The following is a 22,573-nucleotide window of genomic DNA, read 5'->3' as shown; positions in this document are numbered from 1 at the left end:
ATGGCAAAAAGGCCATTTTTTGCAGGTGACACAACAGTATTGGCATTACCCATGTTTGTAATACTGCTTTATGTCCTGGATTGACATTAAGTAATGCGCACCAGGCTAAAAAGCATTCCCAGACTCACATGCATAATGCCCTATGAGCTGATTGCTTGTAGACCAAATGTGTACTTGTCATTCTGTATATGCTTAGCAAAGGGTATACTGAGCAATGTTAACTCCCTGCTGCATGTATCTGTGAGATGGACACAGCCCTGAGCATGTGTTGTTAACGTAGAAATGCAATAAATAAAATTCACATTATTCTTGTTGCTGTTGTTGAATTTATATCCCATCCTTCTTCCCGAAGGAGCCAAGGGCAGCAAGCACATCAATAATAATAATAAATAATTTAAAATGTGCTCCTCCATAGAAGAAAGCTAGCTTTCAATCTAATATCTAGTTTCCTATAGGGACTTTTTATTTTTGTTTTGTTATGGAAGAGTATTTAGCCACATGAGCTCCACTTGCAGTCTAAAATGGTAAAATCCAGATTAATCTGCTCCCTGTGATTTTGGAGGAAGGAAGCATATTTTTCATCACTGATCACACACTCTCAGTGCTGTGTAAGTCACAAAAACACTAACCATTAAAAATTATGTTGCAGGGAAGAGTGCCGCATAGTCCACTTTGAAATTTTGCCTCCAACTGAGTTATGCAAAACTACATCAGATAAACATGTGCATCTGTGCTATGGTTTGAAGTTCTAAATTTGCATTAGTGAAAAACCCTTTCTAGTGTGGTTTTCTATGGAGGTCATTTTAATGTCAGATTTTGGTTTTGGTTTTTTAAAGTTCTTTCCTATACCAACTTGGGAAATGCAGGTCCAGCACAATATGAATTCAATATTAATCTGAATTACAAAACAGCAGGAAAGCCACAGTTAAATAGCCAAAATAAGCACATAATTATTTAGACACCTATTCAACTAAATTATTTATTGCTTTTCAAGTATTTATTCAAATACCTGTGAGTATCTGCCTCATAAACAAACATTTCACACAAAAGGCTACATGCTTGGTGGTGCTCAACAGCTTTAACAAAAAAGAGTAAGATCATAATTCCAAGTTCTCATTTTTTTTAAACATGCCTGAAATTTTCTAGAGTATCTACCATTTGCAACATATTTTCACATACATTTAGGAGAGAATACATAGGGCTTTTCACAGTGCAGTAGGGTGGTTATTATTATCTGCCTTGTTCTGTCAGTCATCCCAAAAGACTTGAGTCATTTGGGGTGAAATTACTGTGGGCATAGCTGTTATAATTCAGTGGCTTCAGCAACAAGCACTGATAGTCTAGTGAGGGGCAGCTCTACCTGCTCTACAAAACATAAGTGTGACTTGCTTGTCATAGGCTTGTTCCTGAGCTGAAGCAAGAGACAACCATTGGTAGTATATGTTCATGCTTCTTGTCAATTATTGCGGCAAGCAAAGAGTATTCTAGTGAAAACAGACAGGCCTTCATCACAAGATCTTCCCTAAGCCCCCCCCCCAAAAAAACCACATTTTTTAAAAATCCCATCTGAATGGTTTTCAGTTATCTCTAGGAAACCATTTGGATACTAAGCAACTAAATTACAAAAAATATAGGTATGGATCCCAACTAAGGCTGCAATCCAGTACATGTCTACTCAAACGTAAGCTCTATTGGGTTTGACTTACTCCCAGGTAAGTATGTATTGGACTGCAGCATTAGTCATTTACAAATAGGTCCCATTGAAATCAATGTGAAAAGTTAGGCATAATGATATGAAGTCCATTGGTTTAAGTGCAACTCATTTATTCTGAATCCAACCCACTGAGATAAACTGGCATTGCAATTAAGGGGGCATTCCTATCTACCCTCCCAACAGCAGTTTACTCAAGTAGTAACTTCAGAAGTAAAGTGTTTTCTGTATAGTTTTCACTGCTAACCCAATGGGAACTAAACTACTTCTGTTAATTTTTTGTGTACCTGCACATAACGAAACTTTACTGCTAAAGTTATTGCTAGAGTAAACTGCTGTAAATGTAGAATAAATCTTGGAAACAATGGCAAGGAAATAACTCTTCAATACTTCTCCCCAAATTTGGAGTGTTGTATTAATTAATTTGGAGTGTTGTATTAATTATTAATTAATATGTAAAGATGGACAGTTATATGATTACACTAAACTGTGAAATAATGAGTACCAACTACATGATTTTCAGTCATATTTCAGCAGGCCTGCCTTACAGACAAAATCTGCACTGACTAGCAGAAGAGGTTTTGCAAAGCCAGCTGCTTCATTGTCCAAAGATAACACAAATTTCCTTTCCCCACCAAACATATGACCTTGCAATAATGTCAACAGACTTCATCAGATATACTAACAGCAATCTCAATTCATCACATGCCAGTCCTTTTGCAGACAAAAAGGCACCATCCATTCCACACACACTAGGGAGATGTCAACAGGTTCAATGGAACCCCAAGGTTTAGAAAAATATATTTAGAAAATGAACTGTAAAAATGGGAGAAACCCCCCCAAATAGCCTTGTGAAGACTAAGCATGCTTAATGAACATACAATGCTGACTTACAATTGGAAGAAAAATGGAAAACAAAGAGAGAGGGGAAATGGAATAGAGTATCCAACAGAATAGAATATCTTGCACTCAGGTCCTGTTTGAGGGCTTCCAGTAGGCATCTGGTTGGCCACTGTGAGAACAGGATGCTGGACTAAATGAGCCAGTGGTCTAATCCAGCAGGGCTCATCTTTTGTTCTTCACTAGTGTGGTGTAGTGGTTAAGGTGTTGGACTATGACCTGGGAGACCAGGGTTTGAATCCCCACACAGCCATGAAGCTCACTGGGTGACCCTGGGCCAGTCACTGCCTTTCAGCCTCAGAGGGAGGCAATGGTAAACCCCCTCTGAATACTCCTTACCATGAAAACCCTATTCAGAGGGTTGCCATAAGTCGGGATCGACTTGAAGGCAGTCCATTTCCATTTTGAACAGGAGCATTCCACATGGCAATTTTTTGTTGCAAATTCCACTTGTTGAAACTAACACACTAAAACAAGAAGTAGAAAGTTCTGGAGTACAAAACATCTGAGGCAGATTACTCACAGAAGGAGAATAATTCCCTCCCCAACCACCACCCCAACTTATCACAAAACCAAGTTAGTTTTGCGAGCAAGTCTACTAGTGATGAAAATTAAAGGACTCCTCTACCATTCAAAGCATCACCTGAAATACAAGCAGGCAGGAGGAAGTTCACAGTCTTTTTCTTCATACAGAGTATCTGGGCAGTCACGGCCACCATTTGCAGGGAGCTGCAAGATCACTCGATGCCGAGATTGTTTTGTTACTTTAACATCCCCTGAAAATGAACGTAAAAGTGCATTTTACTCTCTAATTGTTTGTTCTACAAGTTGGACAGTCATATCACAGCTGGATTGCAGAAAGACCCTGTAAAATACAGATCGGCTGCTAGAAAGTTAAGACCTTCTCAAAGATGTTTCTGATACCTAGCTTGCCTGGCAGAACTTATGACAGGGAAACCTTTTTTTTTTTTGAGTATATGAAAAGGAATATGCTGTCTTGAAACACATTGTACATACATGAAAGTTGTACCTCATATATTTGGGCACTCCAAGATAGCAGCACCAATGAATTTTTCCCTTAGCTCAGAAATTCAACATTCATCTTTCAAAAAAGACAGGCATGCAAGCTTCTTCTGAGGGTTTGTAATATAAAGGCAGCATGACATGAATTGTTATTCAGCTAATATACCAATACACTTCTGGTGTATAACACAGCACAAACTATACGATATAAGAAAGAAACTGAAAAATTTAAATCCAGAACTAGCACATCAACTAGGTAAAATTAGTGTATCTAGTCTCTGCTCACAGTAGAGGAGAAATTGTTTTATTGGATTTTAATATTGTATGATCATCTGGCTGAAACCCATCCTGGGACTTGCAGTGAAGAGGAAAGAAGGAAAAGAAAACTCATAAATAAATAAATAAATATGTTACATTTAAAAGAGTAAAGTCATTGCAGCAGCATTAGAAAAGCATTCAAAACTTATTGGTCCAAGGTAAGGCTGCATTTGTGGCATTTTAGGTAGGTGTATCAATCTTATGTTTAAGGAAAGCTTCTCTCAGGCAATTGTTTATATGCCTTATAAAAGGGCATAAGCCATCTGCATCTCTGGACTGTGTCCCTAAGGTGCCATTCATCAAGTACTGCTGCATCATAAGCTCTCTGTTCATTTCAACGGGCTCTCCCACAAAGAGTATACAAGAGTATAAGTCATGAATGCACAGTGAACTCACAGGTGAAATACACAGACCTACCATTTTAAACTTTTTGTATTCATATTGCTGATACTAATGTAAGAGATCTCTGTCTGCTGGGTTTCTAATCAACAGAATTATCTGACAGATTAAGGTCAAAAGGGATCAATAAAGCTATTCCCTGAAATGCAGGGAGTTTAAAGAAAGACAAAGAAAGGTAAGTAAGAAAAGGAATTGTGAAAACATTGTTGCAATGATTACAGATGGCTTTGCATCACATCTGTAAGTGCACAGCATAGTTTGATGGTCTGGGTTATGCTGGAAGGTGGGGCCCTTATATGTTTTCCATTAACTTCTATACATTACTGTTTCTTAGTGCTGTTTTCTACCATAAGCCCTCAAATTGCTGTTTACAAATAAAGATGTTCTTTAACATTTATATGAAGTTGCTGGGAGAGGTCATTAGAAGTTTTGTGGTATGGTATCATCAATATTTCTTGGTGTTATCAGAATAGGTTAGGCAAGCGCTGGACTGTTGTCTGGAGGCAGTTATGGGCTACCTGAGGACCAAGAAATTGAGGCTGAATCCCAAGATATAAGTGCTATGTCACCAGGATTTGGCTAAATTGCCTGCTCTAGATGGGGTTACACTTTGCTGAAGGAACAGGTACACAGTCTGGGGGTACTCCTTGATCCATTTTTTCACTGGAGGCCCAAGTGTCACCAGTGGCATGAAGGACCTTTTCCTAGCTATAGCTGCTTTACCATCTATGGCAATTCCTGGGCCGTGATAACATTGCTATAGTAATCCATGCTCTAGTGCAGCCTTTCCCAACCAGTGTGCCTCCAGATGTTGTTGGACCACAACTCCCATCAGCCTCAGCCAGCATTGCCAATGGTCAGGAAAGATGGGAATTGTGGTCCACTGACATCTGGAGGCACACCGGTTGGGAAAGGCTGCTCTAGTGTCTCCTGGCTAGATGACTGTAATCCGTTCTATATAGGACTACCCTTGAAAATGGTTCAGAAGTTAGCTAGGGCAGAATGCAGCAGCAAGTATATTGACTAGCTTGGCATCTTGAAGACACATTTATCCAAGCATCTTCTAAGACTTGCACCAGTTGCCTGTAAGCTACCATGCCCAATCCAAAGTGCTAGTGCTAACATATAAAGTCCTAAATGCTCAAATACCTGAGAGAGCATCTCTCCCTGTATACCCATCTACTGAGATCTGTAAGGGAGCCCTTCTTATGGTCCCTGCACACAGTGAAGTCCATTCTGCAGTGAAGAGACAGGGCCTTCTCTGTGGTGGCACCTCAAGTGAAATTCCCTTCCCACATAGGTGCATTTGGCTTGATCCCTGTATACTTTTAGTACACTTTGAGGATACATCTCTCTGCCCAGACCTTTGTGGAGCTCTGAGTTTAGATAGCCAATTCTGAAATTGTAAGTATGCACTTGCTGTATTGCTGAGATTGCACTGGAAGAAACCTCTAATATATACAATCTTTGCTATTTTAATGGTAATGTGATTTTACAAGCAACTCGCCATGAGATCATATATGATAAAGTACAAGATAGAAATTGAATGATTACATATTAAAATATTACTGTCACACAAAGTAACATCCAACACCTTGATCCAGGGGCTCCTTAAATATATTGGATCTCCTGTTCATTTATCACCTCCATCTATGCAGAGAGTTCTCTGAAGACTTCATTGTCTGGAAACTTTTGAAAGCATGAATGTTGAATTAAAGGACAGAGATGTTCTATGCCTGCCAAAGCATATTCTGGGGCACAGTGATGCTGTTTATGTTACTCATTCTTCCTCTGCACACAAAGCATACAGGGAGTCATAATGTTTCTCCTGCTGTGCATGCTGTCAGCATTATTTCTTTCTTCATAGTTGGAGAAAGGGCTACTGCCATCTTATCATGTGACAAGGAAACAACTATCAAGAGTCCATCATAGCAAATAGGATAAAGAAAGTCTTGGTGGTTAAACCACAGGATAGGCCCTCAATTTGCCTTTGACCCCAATCTACATTTAATTATTTTTAATCCAAACCTGTTGAGGACTAACACAGTAGCCACAGAGAATTGAGCTTCTTTTAAATAAACTTTGATGACTCAATAGACACAATCCAGAGAATACTGAAATTGTTTTACATCGTATTGAAATATTCAAGTTGGAAACTTGGAAACTCATTACATTAGTTACAGTATGGTGCAGACACCACCCACCAACAAATACTCAACAACATTACCTTCTTGACATGATGAAGGGCATGGCGTCCAGTCGCTGTAAGGCGTCACAATGCAATCTTTCCTACAGGGTAGTAAGCAAGGTCTAACAGTCTCGGGGCGAAGGCTTTCAGGACACCTAAAATGGGCAATGACAACACAAAGGATAGAATGAAAATTAAGCGGTAGGTCATGTTGAAAGCAGGCACTCAAAAGCTATAATACTGATATGACCATGTTGCCAGGGAAATATATGTAGACTAAGAATAAAATCAATCAAGTAGGAGTTTAGGAGAACCACGTTTTGGAGAATGGAACTTATATACTGTTAATTTTCCCACAATGACCTTTCCTACAGATGGCTTTTCTTATTTGTATTCCAACAGTACAGGAGGGTCTCTCATTAAAAGTCACAAGAAGGGCTGAATGCTGACACAACAGCGATGACAGCTACTTTTTAATTATCACAGTGAGGTCCAAAAGGAATTCTGTTCCCTATGTACTTTTTGCAATAGTTGCATAATTTGTCCTGTTACCAAATGTATCAATCACATAATTGACCAGGGCTTGTTCTTTTTTGTACATGAATGGGAAGAGGAACCCACATCTAATCACCTCCTGGGAAACATATAATATCTACATTCATCCAGGAGGTGATGAGCTGCAATTTCACCATGTGTCACTGACTATGAAAAAAAAATTAAACAAAATTTACATCATATGGTGGATCCATCATCTTATTCCTACCTCTGCTGTCCATCTGAATCGATGTCTTAGTGATCATTCAAAGTCATGCCAAATTTCACAAAGGCTGCTTTCACACATGGAGCTGATTGCTTTAGTTTAATGGATTAAAAAGGTCCTGATTTCTAAAATCCCTTTCACACTTCAGTACCTTTTATGTTAAGGAACTGCAGTTTCTTCAGCCGATATACCGGCATTTCGCGCAACTGTCTTTCAAGTGGCTTGTTTTTGTCCCTCACCCATTATACACATGCACACTGTTCCCCACTGTGTAGGAGGTCTAAGATCTCATCTCATCACCATGCAAGCCCTCGCCCTTTAGGATCTGACTTTTTAAATTATGTTAGTTGTATTGACACAGGGGTGTGTGTAGGAAATGCTGCGGCTATCTGCGCTGATGCTGGAATACTGGTAACATTTTCATCAGGCAAAAAACCCTCATGTGACTAAAGGGTGGGAATGCACTGCATGCTGGGATGCCTGTCATGTGAGCAGCTGCAGCTAGCAAAAACTCCCGTGATCTTCCGGGTTCGCAGCCTTGCTAATGGATTATTTCTGGTAACATTTATCATGGAAATCTGCGCTAAACTTGCACTACATTCCACTAGAATTCCGGAGCTAGCTTGTAAGTCATGTGAAAGGTCAAATATAATGTGCAAATTACTAGGTAAGAAATTATCAGAATAACAGAATAAAGTGTAGTGTGAAAGCAGCCCTAATGATCATACTGTTTGTTTTTACTTGTTGTATTGCCTTTAAAACAAGTTACTGAGATTATATCACATCTACATCTATCTATCTATCTATCTATCTATCTATCTATCTATCTATCTATCTATCTATCTATCTATCTATCTATCTATCTATCTATCTATCTATCCATTCTCTCTAATTATGGCTTTCCACCTTATTCAAGGTCAAATTAAACTGAAGTAATATAAGCTAAAGTGTGTTACTTTGAAAGTTATGCCAATAATATTGATTTTGTCATATCACAGTAATCCTTTCTATTATGGGGAGTTTAAAACACGGTTCTCATTTATACTTTCATGTACATCTTCTGCTCTTTAAAAACTTATTAAGTAAGGTTAACATGATGGTTGAAGAGATCAAGGAACACCTTTCTTTTTTTCTTTTCCTGTTTTTCTTTTTGCTTCTCAAGACTACATCCCTTACATACTGTCATTAATTTATTATTTACATTATTCAAACAGCAATAGTATAATTATTCAAAAACCAAAATTTAAAGTTAATGATCTGTTATATTAATTTGGAAACAAAAAACAATTCTGAGAGATGTTTTGATTTCATCAGCCGGAATAGTGTAATTTGATTATGTTCATTTCTATTATAAATTCAGACAAAGAAGAACGTATTTATACAAGTAGGCTATGTTGTAACAGAGCTACATAAAGACAAATAGAAAAGGCAAATAATTATGAGCTTTGAACAACCAAAGCTTGGGTACCAGAATATCTATATTTACTTTTTGGGTCCTACTTGTCCCACGTTGACCCTCACACACATGACTTTCCTTGTTTGCATCCCAACGGCACAAGTGGCCTCTCCATTCCAGCTAGTAGAAGAATTGAATGCTGACACAGAGACATCCTCTATACACTGGCCCCAAGGTCCTGTCTGCCAGTGGTACACTGTACAAGGATGTTCATTGCAGTTGCGTGTTTCCTGCAGCATACTGTTGTTTGGGCACTGTATTCCTCCTGGAAGAAGCAACATTTAAGTGCACAGTGGCAAGGGAGGAAAAGCATTGCAACTATACTTGGAGAAATCATGCTAAATAAATAAATTTATTCACTTCTTCGTTCCTAAGATATGAAATTTGAATTAAGACAATAAGTTGTAAAATATATAAGCCCTAAGGCAGGAATGAGGAACCTGTAGCTCTCCGGATGTTGTCATACTACAATTGCTATCACCTCTGACCACTGGTCACACTGGCTGTGTCTCTTTAAACTGTGGGAGAGGGGTTCACATGACTGAATGCACCTCTATACTGAAAATAAATCAACCCTGCACACATACAAAACTAAGGAAGAATGGTTCCAGCCTAGCCTTCTCCCTGAAATCTAGCTTTCTAGATTTGTTTTTAATAAAGAATATTCAGCCATGTGGGCCCTCGCCTACAATATGAAGTGGTGCAGCCCAAATAAAGGTTTACCACCTCAAAACTAGTTGAGGCCTAAAATACCTTTAGATGTAATACACCTTAGTTTATTAATCTGAAATATGCAGAAAACCTGTGCTCCCACACGCCACCTCTTCTCTCCTATGGTTGTCAGCACGCCATAATTGGAAAAAACAAGTCCTATGAAGAATGATTAAAACAGCTGAGCATGTTTACCCTGGAGAACTGAAGATTAGAGGGAGAATGGCAGAAAGATATTCAAACATCTGAAGGGCTGTCATACAGAAGATGGAGCGGGAGCCAGCACTAGAACTAATGGGTTGAAATTCCAGGGAAGGAGAAATCAGCTAAACATGTAGGAGCAGCTTTCTAATCACAGGAACTGTTCAACAGTGGGACAGAGTACTTCAGGAGGTGGTGGGCTGTCCTTAGCTGGAGTTATTTCAGCAAAGACTGGATGGTCATATGTCAGGGATATTGTAATTGCATCCTGCATTGCAAATCATGCATTGAGCAGGGGGTTGGACTACATGACCTCCAGGATCCTTCCAGCTCTATGACATCCTGAATTAATTAGCTGTAGTTGTCTAATATGTCCAAGCCAGGAAACTAAGGTTGGCAGGACTGGAACAAAACAGAATCTGACACAACAGTTTGAAGTTGGTTTCAGATTCTGGTTTGTTCTGATCCCGATGACCATCCTTTCCAAATTCAGATATAATGGGAAATTGTGGTTAATTAAATCAGGAAATCTTCATTGATGGCATCCTGGGAAGGGGCAGATCACAGGCACAAAGCACATGTTGGCTTAATAAGCCAAGATATGTTACATCTCAACCAGGCCAATTTCACATAGCGCTTCGATTTTATTTACAGTAAGCAATACATTTCCTTAGATTGGTGCTGCTTGAGTTTGTTGAGATTTAGCTAAAATCAAAAGAATGCATTAAGTCATATTTAGTATAAAGAAAGAACTACTGCTGGCATAAGTGATCTATTTTTTATGGCCCATGGATATTAAGATGTCTTAGATAGAATTCAGTCGGCAAAGAAAACATGGATGGAGGCTTTCAGAATCAAACTGATATCTGACCGCATTGAATAATCTAATGGTTCTGAATAATTAGCATTGCTAGGTCCAAATGAATATCAGAGCATGTCACAAATCAAAATAAAAACTGATTGAATTAAGCAGCAATAATAGGAAATACTCATTTTTCCTGAAGTTAGTTAATACATCTCAGTTTTAAGCATGTTAGGAACGCTTAGTCCTTTCAACACCACTCACCATATGCTCAGAGGCACGTTACCAAATTCTTCCAAGCTACACAGAAAGTGGATTGGATTGTGAAAGACCAACCCAAATTGTGTTTGCATTTTGGCAAATTTGTAGGGCAGTCCAATATCTCAGAGAGGAGGTCAGGTCTCCTGCTCCCCTGGTGCATTCACTATAGCTGTCCAATTTCCCTGCTTTTTAAAGTTTGATAGAAATATCTGTTGGCTATAGGTACATTCTTAAACTGCAAGTTTTTTGCATATTAGTGAATATATTCAATGTCCAGCACTGAATCCTCCATAGAGGGCATGCTAGGTTCTTACACTAAAGCTGCTTAACAGTAACTGTTCTGTCTAGTGCTCAATGTCAAAGGTAATAAAATAAAAACCTAATGCAGAATAGCTGGGACCAGCTTCTTGAAATGCACACAGAATATGTGCAATTTTAAAAAATGAAAAGCCTAGAGAAACTGGCTAGCAGAGTCTTTGGGAGGGGGTTTAGAAGGCTTCTGGCCACTGGGAGCTCTGGACGTCTACCCATGAGTATCGCCTCAACAGCTCTAGAGGCAAATGGGCAGTGCTGTGCAGCCTAACAATGCAACAGTACAACAAACCATGGATTCAGACTGCCCATAATATTGCCCACTGCATTGTGGCTGCAGAGGCAATTAGTACTAACACTTACTTTGTGTGTGTGTGTGTGCGCGCGCGCATGTGCATGTGTTATCAGGGCATTCGTCTAAAAAAGAAAAAAAGGCCCAAATTGAGAAGGTTGAGAAAACCACCCTTATTCAACTAAGAGATTCAAAGGAGGCATGTAGCACGACACCTCTGAACTAGAATTAGTCAGCAAGTTTGTTTAGGACTCGACTGAGACCAAGACTTTCTCCCATTACAGGTGTTCATTTAGCAAAAGAAAGCTTGTCAGTTGTGCTATCACAAATTCCTTCTCTCATGAATGGTCACTGGGCCTGTCTTGTATACACTTGAAACAGAAAAGCCCGGCTGCCCTTTGGTCCTTGGAACAGCTGCAGCACTGGGGGGACTGGAGAAGACCTGCCCTGGGAGTGAGTACTTGAGCATCTGGGTGCTTGCTTGCTCACTCCTCTGGGTTGCTTTCTCTTGAGACAGCTGAAGTCCCTGGTAAGTGCTGCAAGAACTGGGACCCCCTGCCTGACCCTGGCTCCAGAGAGAGGCTGCAGTTAATCTTGCAGCCTCTTGCGTCAGCTCCTGTCTAGGTCAGGAGGCATAAAAGCCCGGCTACCCTTGGGCAGCGGGTGTGCCACCAGCAGAGCTTGGAAAAGTTAGTTTTTAAAACTACAACTCCCATCAGCCCCAGCCAGCATGGCCACTGGATTGGGCTGATGGGAGTTGTAGTTCAAAAAAGTAACTTTTCCAAGCTCTGGCCACCAGTGGGGCCGCCACTGAAGGGGTTGCCCCTTCAGGAGTTCCGAGAGTGACAGCACTACCCCTTCTATTTCCTTTTCTTTTTAACCAATCTAGAGGAGATTGGTAGTGGAGAGGGCGTATGGTGCATGTGTAGTTCCTGTGCAGGATGGGGGCCTCTGTAGTGGACAGAATGACAGGAAAAAGTTGCCAGATGCCTTCATAGTGAGAGTCTGCAACTGGCAGAAGCCTGGTCAACCCTGGGTGTGAGACAGGGCAGAGTAGATGTGCCCTGTGTGAAAAATATTGAGTGGGTCTGACTGTTCCCAATTCTCTGAGAGGCCTACTGGTAGGTTTTGTTGGTGGACTCTTGCGTCCATATCAGGTGTTTAGGAGGAGTGTTAGGAGGAACATGGGTGATGCCACCCCAATTTCAGTGATCACGGATAGAGGGAAGTATGGCCATGGGGAGGTGGTGAACTACCATAGAAAACAAGGGCAAGGCTATCTGCGCCTTGTTCCTTGCTCCCACTCCTCTCATGGATGGGTTCCTCAATGCTCATCTGCAGTGCCCATTGGCCTGTGTATGTTGTTGTTTAACACCAGATTGGTGCACAATAAGACCACACTCATCCATGATTTGATTGTGCATGAAGGTGCCGATTTGGTGTGCATTACTGAGACCTGGGTGGGTGAGCTGGGAGGGGTTGATCTGACCCAGCTTTGCCTACCTGGATACTCAGTGCAGCACCAGCACAGGCTGCAGGGAGGGGGGGAGGAGTTGCTGTCATCTACAGAACGTCCATCTCTATCACCAGGAAACCACTCTGTCTTGGAACTGGCTGTGAGGGCCTACACCTGGTGTCGAATCAAGGAGACAGTAAACTAGGGTTGCTGCTGGTGTACCGTCCACCCTGCTGCCCAGCAGCTTCTCTGACTGAGCTGGTGGAGGCCATTTCCATTGTGGTATTTTAGGAGCCCAGAACAATAGTCCTGGGTGATTTCAATGTCCATGCTGAGGTTGCCTCTAGCGTTCCAGATTGGGACATCATGGCCTCCATGATGACCATGGGACTCTCTCAAGTTGTCACCGGTCTGACGCAAAGGGTAGAGCACACCCTCGACTTGGTTTTTGCTCCAGATGGAGGAAGGGGTGATCTGGAGATAGGAGGGTGGATGTCACCCCATTGTCATGGACAGACCACTTTCTGGTGAAGTTTAGACTTATGGTTTCAATCCTCCCCTGCAGGGATGGTGGACAGATTAAGATGGTCCACCCCCGGAAACGAATGGAATCCACAGGATTCCTGAATGCCTTGGGGAGTTCCCAATAGATAGAATAGGTGGCCCTGTTGAAGGCTTGTCATGCTGTGGAACAGCGAGGAATGTTGGGCTCTTGACATGGTCGCGACAATTACCGGCTGGTCGCAAATGCCCCCTTCTTAGGGAAGGTAACTGAGAGGATTGTGGCGCAGCAATTACAAGTAGTCTAAGATGAAACATTATCTTGACCCATTACAACCCCAGTTAAGGCATGGTTATGGGACTGAATCGGCCTTGGTCACCCTGATTGATGACTTTCATCAGGAGGACAGGAGGAGTGTGACCCTGTTATCCTTGATCCTTGATCTCTTGGTTGGCTTTTGATACACTCTGTGCTGACTTGGTGAGATGGGTATTGGAGGCACTGTTTTACAGTGGCTCTGATCATATCTCCAGGGTTGTTTTCAGACAATAGCACTGAGTGATAGTCTTTCTACCCCCTGACAGTTGTGCTGTGGGGTGTCACAGGATACCATCTTGTCCCCCATGCTGTTTAATATCTACATGAAGCCCTTGGGAGTGGTCATCAGGAGATTTGGGGTGAGGTGTCAGCAGTATGTTGATGATACCCAGCTCTATTTCTATGTAACATCTAAATCGGGAGAGGCTGTGCAAGCCCTGGACCACTGCCTGGACTCAGTGTTGGGCTGGATGAGGGCCAATAAACTGAGCCTGAATCCTAGCAAGATGGAGATGCTGTGGATCGGTGGTTTCCGAGTTCAGATAATTGGTCAGTTGCCTGCTTTGGATGGGGCCGTATGCCCTCTGAAAGAGCAGGTCTATAATCTTGGGGTGCTCCTGGATCCATCTTTGTTGCTAGAGGCCCACATGACCTCCGTGGCTAGGAGTTCCTTTTACCAGCTTTGGCTAGTAAGATAGCTACAGCCGTTTCTGGACCAAGATAGCCTGACCACTGTTGCCCATGCTCTGGTAAACTCCAGGCTGGATTACTGTAATGCGCTCTATGTGGGGCTATCCTTGAAGTTTGTCCAGAAGCTACAGCTGGTGCAAAATGTGATGGCAAGACTGCTCACTGGGGCAGGGTACTGTCAACAGAGAGCTTCAGCTATGGGGCGGTATATAAATGTAATAAAATAAATAAATAAACATGTCATCCCGCTGCTGAAAGAACTGCACTGGCTTCCTATTAGCTACCGGGCTAAGTTCAAGGTTCTAGTTTTGGTGTACAAAGCCCTATACAGCTTGGGACCTGGATACCTGAAAGACCACCTTATCCCTTATATACCCAGTCGATCACTGCACTCTGCAGGTGAGGGCCTCCTGCAGATACCATCTTGTCAGGAGGTCCGTTCTGCACAACATAGGAAATGGACCTGTAGTGTAGTGGCACCTACTGTATAATGAGCTATAGAATTAAGTAGAGAGACTCAGGTCCTAGAAAGGAAACAGAAAGTGTTGGGACAGGAAGTCAGGGACAGGGCCCCACCCATGTTCTCTCTGCAGCTAGGGGCAGTTCTGACTGAGGCCTGATACCATTTTCAACTGAATAAAGATCTTGCCTCTAACCTAACGCCTGCAAGTGCATTGACTAATGAAACATTGTGGCAGAGGTTCTCTAAGAATTTCTGGAGTGATTCCCACAACAAGGAAACATGGCACATGGATTGAAACCTCCAGGGGCCCTGGATTTTGCAGCTAAAAGCCTAGCTCAGGAATGGACCTGCTGGAAACAGGAGTTTGAGCTCTACATAGATCTGGTCATACCTGAAGAAGAAGAAGAAAGTAGGAAAGTGAAACTTTTATTTTACCTTGCTGGGAGCAGGAGAGAAAAAATTGTACTAGCCTTAAGCTGACTCCACATTAACTGCTCTGCTGGCAGCTTTGGAGGCCTACTGTTCTCCAAAGTGCAATGAGACAGTGGAGAGATATAATTTCTTTACAAGAAATCAGCAGGAAGGAGAAGGATTAGACAGCTATGTCACAGCACTGTGAACTTTAGCAAGCACTTGTAATTTTGGAGAGCTAGAAGATTTTTAGAGTTTTAGTGCTTTTGTTTGCCACCCAGGGCTTCTACTGGGAGGAACGGGGGGATATAAATCAAATAATAAATAAATATATAAACAAATAAAAATCACAGATTTCACCTCTCGTATTTTGTGGCCTTTTGGCTCCATTGTTTACTATTTCTTTCTGTACCCACATGAGTGAGTGAGTGAGAACAGTTATTCTCACCATTGAGAAAACATTTCATGCATTTGATAAAGTAGACCAGTGGTTCTCAAACTTTTTTGGTTTGCAGCGCACTGTAAAACATATAAAAAGTTTCTGGCGCACTTCATGTACAAAATTAAAAATATATTAATATATTTTAAACTATGAATAAAAATAAACTATAGAAAACTATTACTTATCCTTCTCATTTTTAAAATATACTTTCATAATATTTGAGGCACACCTAGCCACCTCTTAGGGCACACCAGTGTGCCTGGGCGCACCGTTTGAGAATCACTGAAGTAGACTCTAGGTTAAAGAGCTTATGCCAAAAGAAAAAAGTGTTTAAGGTGCCACAGACTAATTTAGCAGGATAATGTCATTAACCGAATTAAGTTACCAGTTTTGCCCCTTAGTTGTGTATCTCTGCATCTATTTCTGTCCCCCTTTCTAAGTTCTGCACACATGGAATTTCAGCTAAATGTTTATTGGCAATGAGCCATGGGCAAGCCGCACATGGAAACCGGTATATGTTAGAATGCTTCCAGGAGATCTTGATTCATCAAGGCAATAGAGACATTTGGTTTGTTCTCAGGACTGCTTACACTTTCTGAGATAATAGATTCATCAATACATTCCCTTAATCAAGGGCACTGTGTTATAAATCTGGGAATGGCTACTACTTCACACAACACTGAAGCTGTAAAAACAATCCTAAACACAGCATCTTACTGATCTCAATAGGACTTAGCCACTAGTCAATGGGTTTAGAACCACATTCTGTGTCAGGACACAGCAAGTCAAAAGGACTAGTGATATAAACAAAACAACTAAATTTCTTACATTCAGCAATTTTAGAGGACAATCTTTCTCTTACATATACAGGATCCCAACCAGCTCCTTTTGTAATTAATTAATTAAAATTAATCAGTCTTAACACCCATTAACAGCTGAAGAAGCATACCCATACACCCACACTGAATATTAATTGGAACTATGTTGCTAATCTTCTATCAAAGCATTAATAGATTCATTAGAGTACTTAATCAGCAAAATGCTTTGAGGCTTAAAATTGCTTTGGTGATAAGACTTCAGAAAAAGCTTCCTTCAAAAAATGTATAATCCAGGCCGGCATGGACAAGACTATAAGAAGGATCAGGAAGCAGCCATATAGATTTCAGGCAAGTGAAAAGGTTTAAAAACATATTAAAAAGTAATTCCAGCACAGACGCAGACTGGGATAAGGTCTCAACTTAAAAGGCTTGTTGAAAGAGGAAGGTCGTCAACAGGTGCCGAAAAGATAACAGAGATGCCACCTGTCTAATATTTAAGGGCAGGGAATTCCACAGGGTAGGTGCCGCCACACTAAAGGTTCATTCCCAAAGTTGTGCAGAACGGACCTCCTGATAAGATGGTATCTGCAGGAGGCCCTCACCTGCAGATCACAGTGATCGACTGGGCATATAAGGGGTAAGACAGTCTTTCAGATATCCTGGTCTTGAGCTGTATAGGGCTTTGTACACCAAAACTAGAACCTTGAACTTGGCCCAGTAGCAAATGGGCAGCAATTATCTGAACTCGGGAACCACCAACCCACAGCATCTCAATCTTGTTAGGATTCAGACTCAGTTTATTCGCCCTCATCCAGCCCACCACCAAGTCCAGGCAGTGGTCCAGGGTTTGCATGGCCTCTCCCAATTCAGATGTTACAGAGAAAAAGAGCTGCGTATCATCAGCGTACTGCTGACACTTTGCCCCAAATCTCCTGATGACTGCTCCCAACGGCTTCATATAGATGTTAAACAGCACAGGGGACAAGATGGTACTCTGTGGCACTCCACAGCACAAATGCCAGGGGGCTGGAAGATAATCATCCAATGCTATCCTCGGAAAACGATATTGGAGATAGGATCGGAACCACTGTAAAACAGTGCCTCCAATACCCATCTCACCAGTTGGCCCAGAAGGATACCATGGTCAATGGTATCAAAAGCCAGTGAGAGATCAAGTACCAGTAACAGGGTCATACTCCCCTGTCCTCCTGATAAAGGTCATCCATCAGGGCGACCAAGGCTGATTCAGTCCCATAACCAGGCCTGAACCCAGACTGAAATGGATCAAGATAATCTTTCATCCAGGACAACTTGCAATTGCTGCACCACAACCCTCTCAATCACCTTCCCTAAGAAGGGGGCATTTGCAACTGGTCGGTAATTTTCACAAACCAATGGGTCCATGGTGGGCTTTTTCAGGAGTGGTCGAATCACGGCCTCTTTTCAGGGTGGCTGGAACCACTCCCTCCTGCAATGATATGTTGACCACACCCTGGATCCACTCGGTCAAACCCCTTCAGCAAGCTTTAATAAGCCAAGAAGGGCAAGGGTCAAGAGGACGCGTTGATGACCACATCATCGCAAGCACCTTGTCTACGTCATCAGGCCGCATCAACTGAAACTGTTCCCAAGAAGTTACAGCAGACATTGGACTGAACACCTCCTTGGGGACTACAGTAAATGTGGATGGGGCATCAAGATTGCTACGAAGGCAAGCAACTTTACCCTCAAAATGCTTTGCAAACAATTCACAGTGGACCTGCGAAGGGTATAAAACTTAATTTCCTGGAGTTGATGTCAACAGACCCCTGACAGTATGGAGAAGCTCCACTGGACGGCTACTTGAAGATGCGATGGAGGCAGAGAAGTGGGCCTTCTTCACCGCCACACTGTAGGCACAGTTATGATGTTTTACTCATGCCCAATCAACCTCACAGCACATCTTTTGCCACTTGCACTCTAGCCATGGTCCAGCCTGTTTCATTGCCCTTAGCTCACTGGCGTACCAAGGTGCAGACCGGGATCCCCAATGCCGGAGAGAGCACTCAGGGGCTACTGTGTCAAGAGCCCGACATACCTCGCTGTTCCACAGCGTGACAAGCCTTCAACAGGGTCACCTGCTCTATCTACTGTGAACTCCCCTAGGGTATTCAGGAACCCAGTGGATTCCATTAGTCTCAGGGGGTGAACCATTTTAATCTCTCTACCACCCCTGCAGGGAAGGATCGGAGCCATAACTCTAAACTTCACCAGAAAGTGATCTGACCATTACAGTGGGGTGACATCCACCCCCCTATCTCCAGACCACCCCCTTCCTCCATCTCGGGCAAAAACCAAATCGAGAGTATGCCTTTCCCTATGCATCGGGCTGGTGACAACTTGAGAGAGCCCCATGGTCATCACCGAGGCCATGAAGTCCTGAGCCAGAGCACTAGAGGCAGCCTCAGCATGGACACTGAAATCACCCAGGACTACCATTCTGGGCTCCTGCAATACCACAGCGGAGATGGCCTCCACCAGCTCAGTCAGAGAAGCTGCTGGGCAGCAGGGTGGATGGTACACCAGCAGCAACCCTAGTTTACCATTTCCTTGGCCTGACACCAAGCTCAGGCCCTCACAGCCAGCTCCAAGACAGTGTGGTTTCCTGGTGATAGAGATGGAAGTTCTGTAGATGACAGCAACTCCTCCCCTCCCCCATCCCTGCAGCCTGTGCTGGTGTTGCACCAAGTATCCAGGTGGGCAAAGCTGGGTCAGATCAACCCCTCCCAGCTCACCCACCCAGGTCTCAGTAATGCACACCAAATGAGCACCTTCATTCACGATCAAATAATGGATGAGTGTGGTCTTATTGTGTAGCCATTTGGCATTAAACAACACACACAGGCCAGTAGGCACAGCCGATTACACAAGAAATGGTGTATAGTCACATTCTGCACTACTTTTAAAGTGTTTTTAACCTGGTGCAGCAGAGACAATCTTCTCCAAGCAGCTGTACAGTATTTAAAAAGAAAGAAACAAAGAAAGGAAAAAGAAAAAACAAGTCCTTTGTCCACCACCTAAGTACAATGGTTGAACTAATCCTGAAAAAGATTCACAGATCTGTGAATTTAACTGTGGATCTTTGTTCTGTTTTGAGGAATGGTTTGACAGGACAAATGAAGGGGGATCACAGAAAATGATCAAAATGCTCTGACATCCCTACATGTAATTCAGCAATTTCTCCTCTTTCCTTCCCCTTCAGCATAGTGTTTACAACTTTAAGCTCCTTTTAAAGTTACTGTCCATGAAAGGGTTACATACATGAAGAGTTAATATTGACACCTGGGTTTGTTGTTGTTGTTGTTTGCTAACCAAGTTGTGGACATAGACAACAATCATCCACTATTTATTTTATTTATCATTACATTTACATCCCACCTTTCCTCCAAGGAGCTCAAGGTGGCATCTAAACATTGTTCTCCCTTGCCCGCTTTTATCTTCATCTTCACAACAACCCTGGGAGGTAGGTTAGTCTCAGAGACAGTGACTGGCCCAAGTTACCCAGTGAGCTTCATGGCCAAGCAGGAATATGAACCCTGACCTCTGAAGTCTCAGTCTGACACTCTTAACTGCTACAACACACTGGCTCTCTAAATCACATAATGCCCTCCAACAGGTTGCTGCCCATTGAAACAATGACATAATATGTTCTGCTGGAACATTGCCATGCAGTGCTGAAGGTGAAGAGAGTCATCCTTTGTCAGACAGTACATGACAAAATTACATAATGGATTTACTGGCATTACGGTGACAACAGATTTGATTGAAGTGAAGCCTAAACATTATAATCTAAACTGATACAGTTTGATTTTGGAATTTAATCTGAGAAGTGAAAGTGGCATGTCAGCTCCTTTGGAAATGATATTACAGTTCTGAAAGATCTTTTATTCATAAATGTTATGCAGTCCCTAAGGTCCAAGTTTAGGAAAACTGCTTAATCACATGCATAACTATGTTTGATAAAATTACTTATTATTCATATACTGTATCATACTTTTACACAGTGATACCAGAAGTTTCCCATCCATAATATTTATTTATTTATTATTTATTTATTTATTTATGACATTTGTATACCACACATCCAACACTGTTCTCTGTGTGGTTTACACAAACAGCAGCTACCAAGAAAATTGTGAACTACCTAAGCAAACCCATAAGACTAATTTTTAACACACTTCCATCATAGGGTGTTTTGTTTGTCTGTTTGTTTGTTTGGTGTGCTTGGTTTGAGGTTTTTTGTAGTTTTGTTTTGTTTTACCTTAATTTCTCTTTACTGGAACCTGGCTTTGTGCTCACTTCTAGACACTGACATTGCTACCATATTCAATTAACTAAACCCTTTCAGTTTAACATGATGTGTGAAGGACTTCCCATGTTCACTCAAGCTCCAAAATGCCAGGAAATTATAGCTGTTAATCATCAAGCCCTTTACAGATGGGTTATTTAGTCAATACTGATACAGTATATTAGCCTATCCTGTGGTTAATTCCCGCCTCAACACTACCTTGGAGCTGGTTGACTGTCTGTGGTAACCTATAGAAAAGCTCTATTTTTATGTGTGGCCCATGAAATGTTAAGTATATGTAACAGAACTTCTGTTATCCAAGTGGAATGAGGAGGGGGCATTCCACAAATTCAGGATACAGTTAACTAGGGACGTGTTCCACAAAGGCCCCATTAAAATGAAAGATAACTGCACAAACCTTCACATGGATCTGACTTGTCATAGGCCTGCAGTTATTTTCATGGTTGTGGTGGCTGGAAAGTCCATTTAGAGTCCAGGACTGATACTGCATAACTTGGAGATATTATTCTGATTTAAATTAGAACAACTTCAATATGTTTTCCTACAGTTTACCGAGACATAGAATAGGGGCTCTTTCGTCCACTACATCAGTTACAAGCAGAGCCCTACACATTGCTTATGCATGTTGTTCAGCTCTTCATGGAACACCTGAATTCATGGACGTCAGTTGCAATGCCAACCTTACTAACTATTTTAAAGACTCACATCTAATCTGTTCCCTGAGACCTTGCAAGTGTCCATATGTAGCATCAGGGTCCGCAGCCCAATTTAATTTGAAAATAAGAGCCATATGTCTTTTAAATCATCATTATTTAAAAACAAAAAACAACCCAATTTACTTCTAAATGTGATAAAGCAGAAACAATAATGCAAAATATAATTAGCAAGCATGGATTAGTATTTTTAAATACCAATAGTAACAGAGTATTATACTGAAAACAATATGCTAAAGCTCTGCTTTCCTTATAATCACTCCCCACTCTTCCTGCTAATTTTCAAAAGATAACATTAAGAATTCGTAATCATATGCCAAGGCTGCTGAAAGGGATGACCTTACCTTCACCTGCATATGCCAAGATGGAACGGGCACGCATCTGTTTTCCTTCTGTGGTTTTGCCCGAGCAGGTGTGTGAGCAGGAGGACCATCCAGACCATGTGCTGAGTACACAATCCTTCGGGCACGGAACTTCACAGACGATGGGGACTGGATAGATAGCATCTCTGCACAGCTGTCTGTCAACCTCTTCTCCTGGGAAAGAAAAGGCCAGTAGCAGTCTATCATTGCTAATTTAACTTAAATTGAACAGTCTTAGCCCAGATGGGCTCACATATAAATTAGATTCCATTGTTTTGTAAAAGAAAAACCCAATGTAAACCAATTAGTTATCAAAGCGATTGTGTCGCTATAGCTTGATGCTGTAAGAATATGCCAAAATATTTAAGATAGCCTCATGAATTTAAAACTGAGCTGAAGTGGTGATGAAGGAAAGATTCATATTTATACAACATATTTAAACAACAGAAGAAAAATACACTGGGTGGGAATTATTTTACTGTATATAGTAACTGTTATTCTTATTCTTATTTATATCCAGCCCTTCCTCCCAGCAGGAGCCCAGAGCGGCAAACAAAAGCACCAAAAACGTTAAAACATCATAAAAACAAACTTTAAAATACATTAAAACAAAACATCTTCAAAAACATTACTTAAAAAAAGCTTTCAAAACATCTCAGATTAAAAACATTTTTAAAAAGAAAAGTTTAAGAACATATTAAAAAGCAATTCCAGCA

The 22,573-nt window shown here is 41.6% G+C and overlaps 1 protein-coding gene across 8 annotated transcripts in view; it reads right to left on the bottom strand.

Annotated features, from left to right (window-relative positions):
- THSD7A (thrombospondin type 1 domain containing 7A) overlaps positions 1 to 22,573 on the bottom strand; it is a 421,600-nt gene that overhangs the window by 95,781 nt on the left and 303,246 nt on the right. For all 8 annotated transcript variants that reach the window (XR_009758098.1, XM_061586309.1, XM_061586305.1 and 5 more), the window contains 4 exons: positions 21,840 to 22,031; positions 8,786 to 9,020; positions 6,579 to 6,694; positions 3,255 to 3,387 (listed from right to left, as the gene is read on the bottom strand). Coding sequence is in view for 7 of the 8 variants with exons in the window: in XM_061586309.1 (XP_061442293.1) it covers positions 3,255 to 3,387; positions 6,579 to 6,694; positions 8,786 to 9,020; positions 21,840 to 22,031 (676 nt within the window). In the remaining variant the exon portion in view is untranslated. The remainder of the gene's footprint in view (positions 1 to 3,254; positions 3,388 to 6,578; positions 6,695 to 8,785; positions 9,021 to 21,839; positions 22,032 to 22,573) is intronic.

The sequence above is a fragment of the Rhineura floridana genome, chromosome 10, assembly GCF_030035675.1.
Source record: "Rhineura floridana isolate rRhiFlo1 chromosome 10, rRhiFlo1.hap2, whole genome shotgun sequence".
NCBI lineage: Eukaryota > Metazoa > Chordata > Lepidosauria > Squamata > Rhineuridae > Rhineura > Rhineura floridana.
Note: the sequence above shows the minus strand (reverse complement) of the source record. Positions and strands in the feature narration are given on the sequence as shown.